This window comes from Xenopus laevis, chromosome 9_10S (genome assembly GCF_017654675.1).
Source record: "Xenopus laevis strain J_2021 chromosome 9_10S, Xenopus_laevis_v10.1, whole genome shotgun sequence".
Lineage (NCBI taxonomy): Eukaryota > Metazoa > Chordata > Amphibia > Anura > Pipidae > Xenopus > Xenopus laevis.
This window is the reverse complement of record NC_054388.1, coordinates 89,925,606-89,940,814: the sequence shown is the minus strand read 5'-3', so window position 1 is coordinate 89,940,814 and position 15,209 is coordinate 89,925,606. Positions and strand designations below refer to the sequence as shown.

The 15,209-nt window shown below is 39.7% G+C and overlaps 1 protein-coding gene across 1 annotated transcript; it reads right to left on the bottom strand.

Annotated features, from left to right (window-relative positions):
* Window positions 1-1,608: 1,608 nt before the first annotated feature.
* clec19a.S (C-type lectin domain family 19 member A S homeolog) lies at window positions 1,609-15,019 on the bottom strand. Its single transcript, XM_018239115.2, has 5 exons — window positions 14,613-15,019; window positions 10,295-10,460; window positions 9,165-9,258; window positions 8,945-9,077; window positions 1,609-1,943 (listed from the first exon to the last, which is right to left on the bottom strand). The coding sequence occupies exons 1-5, from the start codon at window positions 14,719-14,721 to the stop codon at window positions 1,864-1,866; spliced, it is 582 nt and encodes a 193-aa protein (XP_018094604.1). The 5' UTR covers window positions 14,722-15,019; the 3' UTR covers window positions 1,609-1,863.
* Between the last annotated feature and the right edge of the window lie 190 nt (window positions 15,020-15,209).

Genomic DNA, 15,209 nt, shown 5'->3' with positions numbered 1-15,209 from the left:
AGGAATTTCTAAAAACGTACTAATGCCAAATTTTCTTTTTAAATCCAACTACAATGTCACAAAATAGAGCTCAGTAGCCAGTCCAGCCTTCAAAAGTAGGATGAAGTATTCAATTGAACAAAGGCAATTATTGTAAGAGAGGATGTAAAAGCGAATCAATACTACAAGAGCCTTCACAGAACGTCTGCTCCTCAGTTAGAAATGATAAGAAATAATATTTTTCTTTGAACATTTCTTTGAAACAGGCCCAAGCCGTCTTCACATAGCTCTGATCAGGAGGATAGCTAGTGTCTGCCCTTGAGCAAATAATAAGATGCTTCATTAGAGAAGAAGAAAAAAATTGTAGTATGAAAGGGCTGTTACCCAAAGTGTTGTTGGGAATAAATAAATGATAGCATGAAAAGGCAAATACACAAACCATCATTACGTTTATGGTGGATAAAAGAGGTAGGAATAAAGAAATAGCAGCATGACAGGGTAATTGCCAAAACCTTCATTAGGTTAAGAGATATAGGTGGATAGAATGGGTAGATTTGAAGGAATGGTAAGGGCTGTTATCCAAAGCATCATTGAGTTGAGGGATAATGGTGAATAGAAGTGGTCGGAGTAAAGAAATAGTAGCATGACAGGGCCATTACAAAAAGATTAGTTAGGTTAAGAGATATTGGTGGATAGAATGGGTAGAATGGTAGAAGAAATGGTAAGGGCCGTTACCCATAGAATTATTGATTTGAGGCATATGGCTGGATAGAAGGAGTAGAGAAATGGTAGCATGAACCAGCCATTAACAAATGATTGGACATGGGTGGATACATGATTGGACTTGGGTGGCTAAATAATTGGACTTGGGTGGATAAAGGGAGTAAGAAACTGGTTTTGTTTAGGGACATGTCTGTTTAAATGAGAATTCAACCGTTATTAAAAAAAACCCTACCCCCCCTACCCTACATGAATAACTGCTTTCACAGAAAAGCTCTACTACCTATATTTAAACACATGCATTAGACCAGCCATGTTGCCTAAAGCAGCCTGAGCATTGTCTGTCTACAAAGGATTTCCATAAAAATGAGTACCATTTTCCTTCCTGTTAATGGAGTATGGCTCAGTCCAAGACAAGCAGTATGGCACCCCCATGTATATGTATAAGTGCATTGTGCAGAGTAAATAATATACCTTGTTGCTTCTAGTGTTGCTCCCAGTGGCCTCAAAGCAGGTGCTTATTTTTAAATTCTTGGCTTGGAGACACTTTTTTGTTGCATAAACCAGATGTATGCCGGAACCCACACAGCCTCCTTTAAACTGCCAGTCCACAAGTGAACAATATAATATGTCTTGTTTGCAACCACTATTCAATAATACTTCATACGTGTCAGGAACATTTAGTACTGTATTTGTTAGTTGTCTGTCTGGACATTACTCAGTATTGTAACCCCATAATATCATGGTGGCTGGCATAGGTGCTCCTTAAAAAGCATGGGAAAGTGATAGAGAAGCAGAAATGCATGATATCATGTGGGACGGTTTGACTGGCTGAATTCATTTGGAGCCAGTAAAGTACATTAACAAAATGAATTGGGTTTTAAAATAAGTCCACGTACATAGCTGAGCTAAATTAGGAATGTCCTTTATTGTCTTGCACTTGTACTGACAAAAAGCGATTCCATCCACTGTGACTAGATCAATAGTCTGCTATGTGTGCAGTTCAGGCTCATCCATTATGTAAGATTTTTATTGACGGTCAACTTTGGTTATAGACTCAAGGTCATATTGTGCTTCTTTAATCATATTGGTCATATTGTGCTTCTGCCAATCGTCCATGAACAGTCAAAGGTTTTTTGGATTCTGTGACAGCAAGAAGAACAATCACATGTTGGTCAGGGAAGGTATCTTGCAGACAAAAGGGAACTCACGATTGCAGCTGTTGTCATTCCAGGAGCGCAACGCTATGATGGAAAACATTTGGTGAGATTAGTGAGTAACTCTATAGTAACAAAACAGGCCAAATTAAAAGGAGTACTTCACCCCTCTTAGTATGTTATAGAATGCCCTAATTATTTGAATTAATTTTCTGTCTTTTCCCTTTTTTTCAAATGGGGTCACTGCAGCCAAAAACTATTGCTATAACTATCGTTACTTTCTACTACTGATCTTTCTTTGCATGCCCTCTCCTATTTATATTCCCATCTCTTGTTCAAACCACTACCTGGTTGCTAGGGTAAATAAGACCAGCTGTTGAAATACCAAACTGGAGAGCTGCTAAACAAAGCTAAATAACAACAAAAACCATCGAAAATGAAAAACAGAAAAGAGCAATTGCAAATTGTCTGAGAAGATCGATGTCTACATCATACTTAAAGTTAATTAAGAAGTAAACTACCCCTTAATAGGAATAGCTTAAACATTTGTATTCTGTATTCACATCCATTCAAATAAAGATGGTATCGTATAGAAGTCATTAATATGCTGATCTTAGTTACTATTGCTAAAAATATGGCAAAAAACTGATAACGTATTCTAACATACAGTTAGAATATGAATATATGCCAGGAGTTCCGTTATTAAAATATTGAGTAGACATTGTTGAAGCACCTTGAAGGGTCAGGGCACATGCTCAGATTTGGGGAGATTAGTCGCCCGGCAACAAATCTCCTCTTCTTCGGGGTGACTAATATCCCCAAACTGCCTCCCGTCGGTTAGAATGTAATTCGCCAGCGGGATGGCACTCAGAGCGCTTCGTTTTCCGAAGTCATCTGAAGTTTCTTTGTGAGGAAACTTCAGAAAACGAAGCTCTACGAGTGTCACCCCGCTATCGATTTACATTCTTGCCGGGCGACTCCCGAATCTGAGTGTGTGCCTGACCCCAAGGACTTAAGCAGGGAAGAAGGAACAAGCCTGAGTAAATAATCAATGCTTTGCTACTGGCAAACCTCTCCCCTTACAAAATGCTACTGGCATGGGGGAGGATCAAGCCCATTTAAGCCAATACCTTGGTCTGGAGACAGTGACCCTGAGAGATGCAGTTATGCAGCGAGATGCCAACCCAGAAAAAACTTGACCAGAGGTAAGTAGTTAGGAGAACCATATGGGGTTTACATTGACGAGGTATTGTGGCTTAATAATTTTTTGATCATAATTTTGTAACTAAAAAAAACCCTGTTTTGCAAAATACATCCTTCGGCTTAGATACTAAATTAATTTGTGAAACTGGGGACCAGGGAATCTGCGTTGATCAATATTTTCTCTTTTTTGAATGCTTGATTAACCTGGCTATCCACCCTATTTGAACTTTTTCAGTGCCAGTCTCCCTTGGAGGTGCAACCTTTGTTCAGGGTCTCCATTAATTTAAGATTACTTCAATCCATTAATTTAAGATTAGGTTACAGATTTAGAAAGACACTGGTGTTTAATCATTCAGCCATAGTTCTAAACATATCTTGGAGAAATATGTTTTTGTAGCACCTCCACACCCGTTCCTTTAATGGTGGTCTTATGCCTTTAAAAATAGTTGGAGGTGCCAGCATTCTCTCTTAAAAGTGGGGGTGGGCTAAGACTATGGAACCAGCATTTTGGACTTAGCAACCTCTCTTCTTTAAAAGCTAATGGAAGGGTACGATTAAGCCCTTTGAGATCAGTCCCTTGGTCAAGAGAAACTTTTCCCAAACAAGGCTAGCAAATATGTATTTACCCCAAATCTCATCCAAATGGAACTTTAAGCTGGGCATTGAGGTTTGTCTATGAGTGAAACTCCCTCAAAACTCACCTAAACTAACCTTCAGTCTTACCCCCCCCCATATAAAAGGCCAACCCCATAGTTTAATTATGCGGTGGGATCCAGCAATGGGTCACCAAGCTGTTTTTTGGGTGTGTCTATGACCCCTTACATACAGTCAAAGCTCTTGCTACAATAGATTGTAGTATTGATAAATTGGTAAATAACTATAAATTAATTTGTGGGTGACTAGCCTGATTTAAAATATATACGTCCCAAACAATAAAGGTCAAGAAAGACTGGCCTAGGAAACAATGGCTGTAATCGTCTGGGAGGAATTCAGGTTTTGTGCTTATGTTCCTAAAACCCACCAATAATGGCAAATCTTAAACCACGAGGATGGGGCAAATTAGTAGGACTGATTCATTTTTGGGACTACTCACACTCTGGGATAAATAAAAAAGTACAAATAAATTTAAAAAAATGAATGTGGGAGTTATAAACAAATTTATACATATAACCAACTAAACACCCACTCATGATTTAAAAACTCCTTTCAGTTGGTCAATGCTTATGTACTAAAAATGCTTCACATTTCTACAATTTCCTATTCAGATGATCTTACTGAACAGAACCAGTTTCTATAATCTGGAAAGGCACCCAGGCTACACTGTCAAGAGTCTCCTGCATCTTTATTACCGATGAACATGCGAACATGGCCTAAATACAGACCCCTACTCACAGTCAATTTTTGATATATTGACTTCCACACAGACAAATAATTTGTGTAAGCATACAGTTTGTATCTGTAATCATATCTCTCATCTGTACTTCTACCCATAAACGGTGGCATAACTAAGAAGTTGCTGCCCTGCATCCATGCCCACCTCCCCCATGACACACACTCGCTTGGGATTTTAACATTTTGAAATGGGCTTTGGAAGGGGGATTTATGTGCAGTAGATCCCACAGTTGTGGAAGTTGAGGGGTCTATAGTTAGCCCACTGGCCCCTAAAGGATCTGCATGCATTCATTAAGTAACAGGACTAAATATTTTGCATTTAAATTACATCCTAGCCATGTAGATCTTTGATTGACCAAAAGGGTGAAAAATAGACCAGGAAGCACCACAGAACCTAGGTAAAGGCTTTATCAAGAACTGGATCCTGCAAAACTACCCCTCAGTGTTCTTCAGTTACAGTAACTTCTGAATGTGGCTTGTATCAATTATACATCAAACAGATGCATTGCCATCAGATGTTCTGGACAAATCCTCTCCCAAACAAGTCCCAATATTCATCTTTAGTGATGGGTGAATAAATTGGGCAGGCGCAAGTTTGTGGTGAATTTCCGCATTTCGCCACTGGTGAATACATTTTCGAAACTGTCTCGAAAATTCACCGGCGGCAAAAATTTTTGGACATGTGTCGGAAAAGTCACTTGCATGAAAACCATCGTGCGTCGATATTATTCGGACGCCCATTGATTTTAACACTAGCACCAACTTGGACGCGAGAGTCAGAATTGACGCAGGCATCAAAATTCCTGTTTCGTGAATTGTTTGCCATTTTGGCAAATCGAAATGGGACAAATTTGCCCATCACTGCTCATCTTGATTTATAGTCCAGCAGCTCCTTTCTATCCAACTACTGAATTCTCATGTGCAGATCTTATGACTTTCCAATAGACGACTGCAAAGAAGCATCGCCTGTTCTTGAAAAGCATCCCAAGTGGAGCAGCTAAATCCTAAGGGGCAAATTTACTTACCTGCGTAGATGCGTTGTCTTCGCCGCACTTCGCCAGGTGTAGATGCGTCAGGACAAAGCAAATTCACGAAGATCCGAATTTCCGCACAAGTTACCGATCGTTTCCAAAGTTGCGCTAGCGAAGTTACGATGATCGGTCCGAAGTTGCGCTAGTGAAGGCTAATTTGCATACGGCGCCAAATTTGAATTTCAATGGACATGTATGCAGCAGCACATACAGAGAACACTACACAAGCGCAGGGAAACTTAATAAAAGTTTATTTAGGTGTTCTAATGCCCTACACAGTATAGTTAAGGTGCCACAAATGTAGGGGGGAAGGTGGGCACCCTAAAAAAAAATTCGATCTTTTTGCAGCCAGCGTTTTTTGGGACTTAGAAAAAATGTCAACTATTTTGGGACTTTTAAAACCCCTATCTACTCTATTGCACTTCGCCTGCTCTAACCTGGCGAAGTAAACTCTGGCGAAGGAGGTCACGTTCAGAAAAAGACCAATGTTAGTAAATTTGCGTATTTTCGCCCCCTTCGCAAGAGTGCAACATCGTCATCATCGCTGGCGAATTTTCGCCAGGGTGACTGATAGTAAATTTGCGAAGTTGCGAATTGACTTCACGCTGGCTAATTTTCGCCAGCGTTAGTCACTTCGTCCTTTAGTAAATTTGCCCCTAAATGTACATACTGTTCGTATCTACATAAGCCTAGCTGGAGGGAGTGATTAGGGAAGCCATGCCACATTGTATGGATATTTTTCCTCAAAAGCAAATTTACATCTGCGATTTTAAAAGCTGGTTTAAAAAGTATTTGGGAAACCACTAGCTAATGCTAATTTAGCAAACAATTTATTGCTTCAGTTAATAGTAGGAGTCCCGTCAATACTAACTCTCCAGAAACTGCTCCAGTTAATGAGATATAGGCTCACCCACTTGGTGGAACAGTGATACCATACCCTGTCATCTATGATTAAAATGTTACTGTGCAGGTCAGATAAACACGTGTGAGCCGGTTCCAAGCAAATCTCCTGGGACATTTCTAGGAAAACTTTAACATATTTTTCCATGTTGATCGGTGGGAGGATTTTTTTTAAGCAGCTGGAGTATGGTGATACAAGTCTGATTCAGGACATGGTACAAGCCACGTGCAATAAAGTGAATGACTGCTGAAATAAATTCGGCACAATCTCCTTATCTTGTATTCCTAGCCCTTATGCTTGTGTGCTTTGCTTATATTTTAAGGAGTTTCAAGCATTCAACAGTATTCATTTCAAACTGTGAAACATACAGAGTGATGCTATTTGATCCTCACTGTCTGACATACACAAAGGAGGAGTTTACTTGCATCTAGAGCCAATGCCACCCCCTGTACCTATTGATATGAATGAGAAACTAGGTGCAAGGCACAACAGGCAGAGGCTCAAGTCTGTACTTATGTACAAAAAACAAAGAAGCACACAATACCACTGATACACTCTGTGTACTAAACCTTGTCCCTAAATGACCCAAATTAGGGTAAAAGCTTCCCAGGGGTAATAGAAAAATGAATGATAAAAGAAAGAAAACAGAATCCCCTTTACTAGTGGAGCTACACCTGGACAAGGCAGAGAAAATGACAGGTACAAAAAACTCTAGATAAAAACACACAGGCATACTAAAATAATCATGAACTGTGACTCACATTGTGTGGTTTATTTTAATATATCTGTGTGTTTTTATTTTCAGTTTTTGTAAAATTCAATAAAGGTTTTTTTTGTAATTTTCTCTGCCTTGTGTAGCTCCACTAGTACATGGGACCAGGCATCAAATTCAAGGTTCTTTATGTGCATGGTGTCTGCATGTTAAATTTTTGTTTGCAACCATAGATTAGTATTGCCATATAACCATATAACCATGGCACCCAAAATGCCTAATTTGCACATTCAAATTTAAGTGAAAAAACAAAACAATTCCATCAGTTATAGAAAAAAATTGTACAATTTAGTGCTTTAGTGTTTAGGTTAGCATAAGTATTAATATTTAGTTCATTTGAACACTTTAAATTGAAATCCTGCAAAAAGTACTGGGATTTAGCCAAACCCAAACCAAAAGCTAGATTTGATGCATCCATACAGTGCACCACTTGCATCCTGCATCCTACATAGCTTATACCCAGCCATATCATATTTCATTTTTCTTAAATTTGGTTGGCAATTACATGACAATTTCTAGAAAAAAACCCTGCATTGTGGGGAAACAACAGGGTAAATAGCCCTAATTTTTTTGCCCAAGCTCATTGTTCTGTTAGTAAACTAGAGGTGCAATTTTGGACACAAATCACCATGTTTTTTAACCATGGCATTAGCCCCAGGATATGCCTTAGTTTTTGCCGTTATGCCTTTATACAGTCATGGAACTGCTTATATTTTATAATAGGGGGTACACTATTCCCTATATAATATGCTTGGATGGCTTTACTTGAAGGTCACTCTGTGCTTGGAAATAAATGTCTTAAAGGGGACCCTTCACCCAAAAGAATTATTCAAAATCCTATTTTATCACATTAGTCACGAAAAATGAACTTTAATTACACAATGTAAATTATTTGAATCTTGTTTCCATCAGTCTGGGAATTCATAATTATAGCAAGCAGGCAGGAGCCATTTTGTGGACATTGTGTTATTAAGACAAGCCTTGTATCATCTCAGAATCTTGTTTGTGCACCAGAATGGGGGACCCGATGTCCATCCCCATGCCCTGGCTACACAATTAAATGGTAAAGAGAAAAGGGGAATGTGTGGAGAGCACTGACATCTAGGAAGTGCTGAATGGAAAGTGAAAGTAATTGTCTGCCCTCTTCTATGCCTAAAGCTGGCCATAGATGTTGAGATTTTTAAAAGATCCTCATCGTGAGACCACGATTTTATCGGAACGATCGTACGAATTGTCCATCAACTAAAAAGACCAATTTGCCAGGAAAACAAAGGGTAGCTGCCTGATTGGCCCTGCAAACATAGATAGATTGCACTGGGACCGACAAAGATTTTTTAACCTGGCCGATCAATTTCCTGACAGATGTCGGCCGAAAAATCGTAAGATGTACGATCGTTCGAATCCCACTAACCGCACGATAATTTCATAGGATTGGTCGGACTTCCCTAAAATCGGTCGTTCGGCAAGAAGAATCGTTGCGCCTATGGGGAGCTTAAGGCCTCTGTAAGGCTACAAATGTACTATTTTTATGACTCATCTTTCATTTCAGGCCTCTCCGATTCATATCACAGTCTCTTATTAAAATCAATGTATGGTTGCCAGGGTAATTTGGGTCCCAGCAACCCAGCAACTCAAAAACAACAAATAATAAAAAATGAAAGGCAACTGTCTCAGAATATCACTCTCTACAATATACTTAAAGTTAATTTCAAGGTGAAGAACCCCTTTAAATCACCATATGAAAAATGTTCCTTGAGATGCCAACCTTTTACACAGATAATGTACTTACCACTGTAGTATCGGTACCACATCTGTACACAGTCCTCATCTTCAGGACTGGAGTTGGTCGCATCATCTGGTTGGTTTCCATCCCAGTAATTATAATCATTGAGTGTCCCATCTGTCCATTCAAACTCCCCTTCCTTTACGTGAAGAAAGGGAAACAGTAGGAAATGCACATGAAACAGTATGAGAATAAAATGCTTTATACATGTAGATTTGGTACTTACCTGCCTTCTGTCGCTTAATCCTATCCATATATCTGTAGGGACTCCTGTCACCTGACTATTGACAAGGTCAAAGACAAAGACATTTTCATCCCAACTGGTAAGAGGAAAAGATGAAAAAAGCAAAAATAAAGTGAAGCTGATATCAAGTTTTCCATTCTGTTCTGTAAAGCTGGCCAAAGACGCAAAGATCTGATCGTACGAATTGAGGATTCATACGATTGTCGGACCGTGTGATCTGATCTTTTCTACTATATTTGATCGTAATGGTTAGTGGCAGGTCGGGAGATGGGGAAGTCCGATCGTTCAATGATTCGTACGATTGGATTTTTGCATCTATGGCCAGCTTAAGTCACATTTCTTCCTGATGTAGAGTTAGCATAAACACACACACCTTCCCATGGATCTTTCACTTGGCCAGTAAAAATGGTGTTTAAAGCCAATGTTATTAATACGGAAGGTTCATTGGGAGCTCAATGAAAATTGTGGCACGGCACTGCCATAATAAACCCTGCTGAATACACCCAGGCTGGTATATTTGTGAATAAAAGGAATGCTATCCAGGGATCCACTTTCATTGTCCTTTTAGGAGCAACATTTTAACTATGTTTTAGGCACTACAGTGGCAGCCCCCTTCATCCTACTCTGTACCCTCAAGGTAAGCATTGGGGTGAGTGTGGTGGGGTGAAATGGGGGCTATGATGTAAGCAGACCCTGAAACATCCCTGGTGTTTTGCCCCATAACCATTCTTTACACTTTGTACCTTCTGGCTTCTTAAATGAAGCAATGAAGTACATTTCTGTTTGCTATTTCTATATGGAACTTTGGTTCCAACATGATGTATTAGACCATGGTATTCTCTCCTTCTCCATAATGGAGATAATCAATCACTAATAGCTAATCAGTGTATTGTATGGGTGAGCGTATTTCTGTTATCAGGGTAGCACCTACCTCGTATGCAAATGCAATAGAACACATTATGGAGGCATCCCATGATCACTCAAAGTTGCAAGAACGACCCTGGATTTTACTTTACTTATTTTTACTTATATATTATATATATCTAGTATGTATCTATATGTATATGTATCTGATGGCCATGACTTTGGTGGGGTCCAAAGAATAAACTTACCTGTGGATAGAAACTAATTTAGCGGTTGTCCTTCCAAGTGAGAACTCTGAGCAGTAAAAATCTGCTTCTGCCCATGTTTTATTCATTGGGAAGAACCTGTAGCAATTGCTATTATACTCAGTCCAAAACAGTGGGCAGGTGAAAGGCTGACTTATATCCGTGAATGCTAGGAAAAGAACAAAGAATCGGGAGATTACATACACCAGATAATTTGAACCATGCAATGTAGAGTTGAAAAGCAACAAGAATGCTGAATATGTAAGCACTAACAATAATATCGCTCATGATTAATTGAATGATCTACACAATGACGATATATCTGTCTACTATTGGACTATTTTCTTCAGCCAGTAATCCAACAGATGGATTCATTTTTACAGGACAGCACACATCACATTAATTTACTAAAGGGCATTAGTTTTTCCCCCCAATACTCTGTTAGTAGTTTGTACACCATTATTCCTCATGACATTGGAGTACAAACAGTCAGACAAGCAATACATGAGTTTGACCACAGGCCCCCCCTACAGAATTTCTTGGTACATTATTGGATTTGGCACTCTCTCATAATTATTTCAGGATTCCTTTTACCTCCAAACAGCTGGCACGGCCATGGGTTCAAATGTGGCACCCTCTTTTACCAACCTATATATGAAACAAAGAGCAAGCCCATATTTAGCCCTATATTGGTAAATCAATGGACCTGGTGCATTACCGCTGCGCTATGTGAACAGACAGCTAAGGCCCTGGTTCACTCCTATTGCTTTCCATGTATTTTCAAGTAGGCATGTCTCTCGCACACCCTAAGGAAATAGAGTCAGAGACGCCTGGTGCACTGAGGTAGAGGCTCGGCCACCTCACATATGATAGTCACAAAGAAAAAATCCAAAGGCACACAGGACTAATTGCAAGTAAGATTGCTTTGCGTGTTTAATGTGGAGAGCAACGTTTCTGAGTCACACCCCCCTGAAAAAGGGTTGTGACCCCGAAACGTTGCACTACGCATTAAACACGCAAGGCAATCTTACTTGCAATTAGTCCTTTGTGCCTTTGGATTTTTCCTTTGTTTCATCTGTTGCCAATCTCAACCTCATGGTCATTGCCAACCCAGACCCGCTCTAGCTGAACCTCTAGGTGCTGCCCCAACCTCCCCTCAGCCCTGGCTGCAAAAAGAGAAAACAAGCCACAAACAACAAGGTACAAGGTCCCAATTTTGGGGGAGAGGGGGACGGGTTGTGACGCTTGTGCGGACCTCATGGCTGACGCTAATGTGCACCGAGGCGACCACCTAGATGGTTGATATTTAAGGAAATTTTGTCATATTAAGTATGGCTGTTGAGAGAAGGAATCCATGTATCCCTTGCCTGGCAGAACAGTGAGTTAATAAATAAATGCATAAATGTTCTTTAAAATAAATCTGACACTTGATTTTAGACTTATGGTTAATTATAGTGTAGATTTCAATTGCACAATAAGCCACTATTGCTAGCAAATGCATAGCTAATCTACCTGTGCTGTCAGAAATAATTATTATTCTTAAATAATATCTGAAAGGAAGACAATGAACATCCAAAAAGAAAAAAAAAGCAATCTGCTGGGGTAGTTAGTAAGAGATTGATGCCTTCGTCCCTAGAGACAGCACAATAAATAGGCAAAATCTTTAACATGGGTTGGAATGGAAAGCCTGACCCAAATAGCTTCTTATTAATGTTGTCCTACAGGTCAAACATTCCAGGTAACATTGGTAACAATTTTAGAAAAGTGTGGGTAAGGAGCGTGCAATTTCTCAGTGTATGTCAGATGCCCACAGAGATAGAAGAGAGCACTGCTGATTTGCACTTGATTGCACAGTAGGATGGCTTTTAAAGCTGATTGGGAGTCACGCAAGCTGCTTCTGCTGTGCCACTCGTTCATGAGCATTTTCCAATGTAATGCTTCATGATTTACAGACCATGAAACGCTCAGCACTAAAACACTGGGCACATACCAAATATTTCTCTCTCAGTGCCTCACCCACGAGGAAAGAATGTCTTTAACATTTCCTTCAACAGCAGCTCTTTTTACACTCTAGTACAGGTTTGGGATGCCTTATACAGCAACCCATCATCCAGAAACCTCTATATTACAGGAAGGCCATCTCCCATAGACTCAATTTTAATCAAATAATTCACATTTCATTTATAATAAAACCTTGTACTTGATCCCAGATGAGATATCATTAATCCTTATTATATACATAACAGACCTATTGGATTTATGTATTGTTTAAATGATTTTTAGCAGACTTAAAGTATTGAGATCCAAATTACGAAAATAGCTCTTGTCCTGAAAACCCCAGGTCTCAAGCATTCTGGATAACTGGACCTGTACTTACATACGTATAAGTGTATTCAGTGCCCTATGGTTTCAGTGGCTTCTCGCTCTGGTGCAAGTGTTTAGCCATGTGTTTTAAATGGTTCAAAATATAAAAGGGTACCTGCAATAAATGATATATCATGCAACCTGTCTTTGCAGCCTTGCATCAGTGCTAAAAGCATATTGATATTGTGCCCAAAGGTTTTTTTTAAACTAGTATAATTCATTGTTGCAGTAGGAAGTCACCCAAATATCCATCTGTTCTAGACATGGTCATTCCATCAGTATTGGAAGCTCTATGAATACACTGACATCTAAAAACTACCTTGGCAGTCAGGCAAGAGATTGGCTGCTTGTGTCCAGTCGTTTTAAATTATTCCTGGCTGAAAACAAAAATGACTTTTCAGCCTACAGTCCTCCCACTACAGTGGGCACAATTAGTGTGTTATCCAACTGCCATAAGCTTCCTTTCAAACTAAAGATATGGGCAGTAGTGAACAGTAGTGGTGGGTAATAATTGGGATCTAGAACCGTATTCACTAGAATATACCAGACTCCAAGCCACAGTGGGATAAAGCTACCACTCTTATTTTGCAAGCAGCCAATCTCTTTGCGTCACTGCCATGGTTGTATGAGGTGCCAGTGTATTCATAGTGCTTCCAGTGCTGATGGAAAGATCATAAAAACGTGTCCGTCTGGACTTGTAAATATTTGGATGATTTTTACTGTGAAGAATAATTGCACTAGTTGAAAACTACATTTCGCCTGAGAGCAATGGTGCCCAAGTAATTCTTACACAGTGGGATAAAGCTACGGCTTAAGCCAGTAAGACAAAAATCACAAACACAAAGAAGGGCTGGTGAATGATTCTTATTGTAAATTCCAGTAAATACCAGTAACCCTAAAGGAGGCAAGATGCACTTGTAAACATGATGGCTTACACTATTTCTGTTATATATGTATCACATCTCTACAACTCCTAGGGCTACATGAATTTATTGTCATGAAAGCCTATCCCTTGAAAAGTTTCCAGCGTATAATGTATAACGGGTAAAAATGACGACAAAATGTGGTCATAAAAGGTACTGGGGGGGGTCATTTATCAACAGTGGTAAAATTTGCCCATGGGCAGTAACCCGTGGCAACCAATCAATTTGTTGCATTTGTTGTTCTCATTGCAGCTGGCTTTAAGAGGCTAGTCACTGATTGATTTGGGTAACTGCCCTTGGGCAAATTTGCCCGATGTTGATAAATGAGCCCAAGTAAGTTTGCCCAGGTGCAGTAACCCATAGCAACTAATCAGCAGTATGTATTTACTGGTTACCTGTTTAAAAATCAAATATCTTGTTGGCTGCCATGGGTTACTGACCCTGGGCAAACTAAATGCCTTTTATTGCATTTGGGGGTAAGTGCAAAGGGTGGGAGAGGAGCAATAAGATGTGAATACACCACCTGGAGGGGCTGCATTTAGTGCCCAAAGCTGGAAAATGAACTGAAGAATATACAGTAGTTATAGACTATACCACTAAGGGATTCACATGTGGCAGAGTTTCAATAGTTTTTTTGTTCTGGTCCTAATTATGATCCATCGTTATTGTTCACTACTGCCCATATCTATTGCTTAAATGGGGACTTTAGACACGTTAGTCCTTCCCTCCGGGTCAAGGATATATGTGGGGCTGAGAGGGTCAAACTCTGACTTTCTTTTGTCCTAATCAAATGTTTTGTAGTTCAACCACTCTGAACTATTATTATTACTATATTACTATTATTATTCTTATTATACAGTTTAGCCAATACATATGTAGTATAATACAGAGAATGTTTTGACAAAGTGAACCCCACTCTGAATCCTGAAGCGCAGACAGATTAAATGGCTTGCCTTAAGAATACTTTATATGCATATGAAAAAAGCATAAGATTGCATGTATAGAAGCAATTAGGATTTGCAAAGTACACTCACCTTGACTGAGTTTTATCTCTGTCTGTGGAAATGCCTGAACATTAAGGAATATCAATGCAAGGACTGTGCATATGTCCCACTGAATGGAAGTTGCTAGACAAGGTCTCATGATGGAAGTTTATGACAGCTCCAGAAAGATGTCAGCCCCTTGCTTGAGTCAGTCTCGGATGTGTTTACTGAGCACGTTTTCTAATGTAGATGTAATGCTGTGAAAGAACCCTCCCCTGCTAAGGACAGACTCTCAGAGCCCTGTGCCTGGGCTTAGCCAAGGTCCTCACTCTTTCACCACTTCTCAGCACTGACGCTGATCACATCCATGCTGGAGTCTCACTTTAACAAACTCATTTGGGACAAAGGGGATTTCACTGTATCCTGACCCTTCAGCGGTGATTTAAATCCCAAATGACCGTGGGCTGGAAGTAACAAGGAAGAAGAAATCAGGAAGAGAGATTATGACTTTACAGTATATATTGTATATAACACATGTAATATGTATAGGATTTTCAGGGGCATACTTGTACATTCAAAGGGTCAACATAGAGGAAATCCTGGGTAGCATTTACTATGCCCTGGGCAGATGTACATGGGTGTACCCCT

Bases quoted from the DNA above. Each gene is read 5' to 3' on its own strand.
- clec19a.S (XM_018239115.2), bottom strand. From the start codon at position 14,721: ATGAGACCTTGTCTAGCAACTTCCATTCAGTGGGACATATGCACAGTC. The intron at 10,461-14,612 runs GTGAGTGTACTT...TTCTTTTCCTAG, and splicing joins AGAGATAAAACTCAGTCAAG to CATTCACGGATATAAGTCAG. The intron at 9,259-10,294 runs GTAAGTTTATTC...TCCTCTTACCAG, and splicing joins AAATTAGTTTCTATCCACAG to TTGGGATGAAAATGTCTTTG.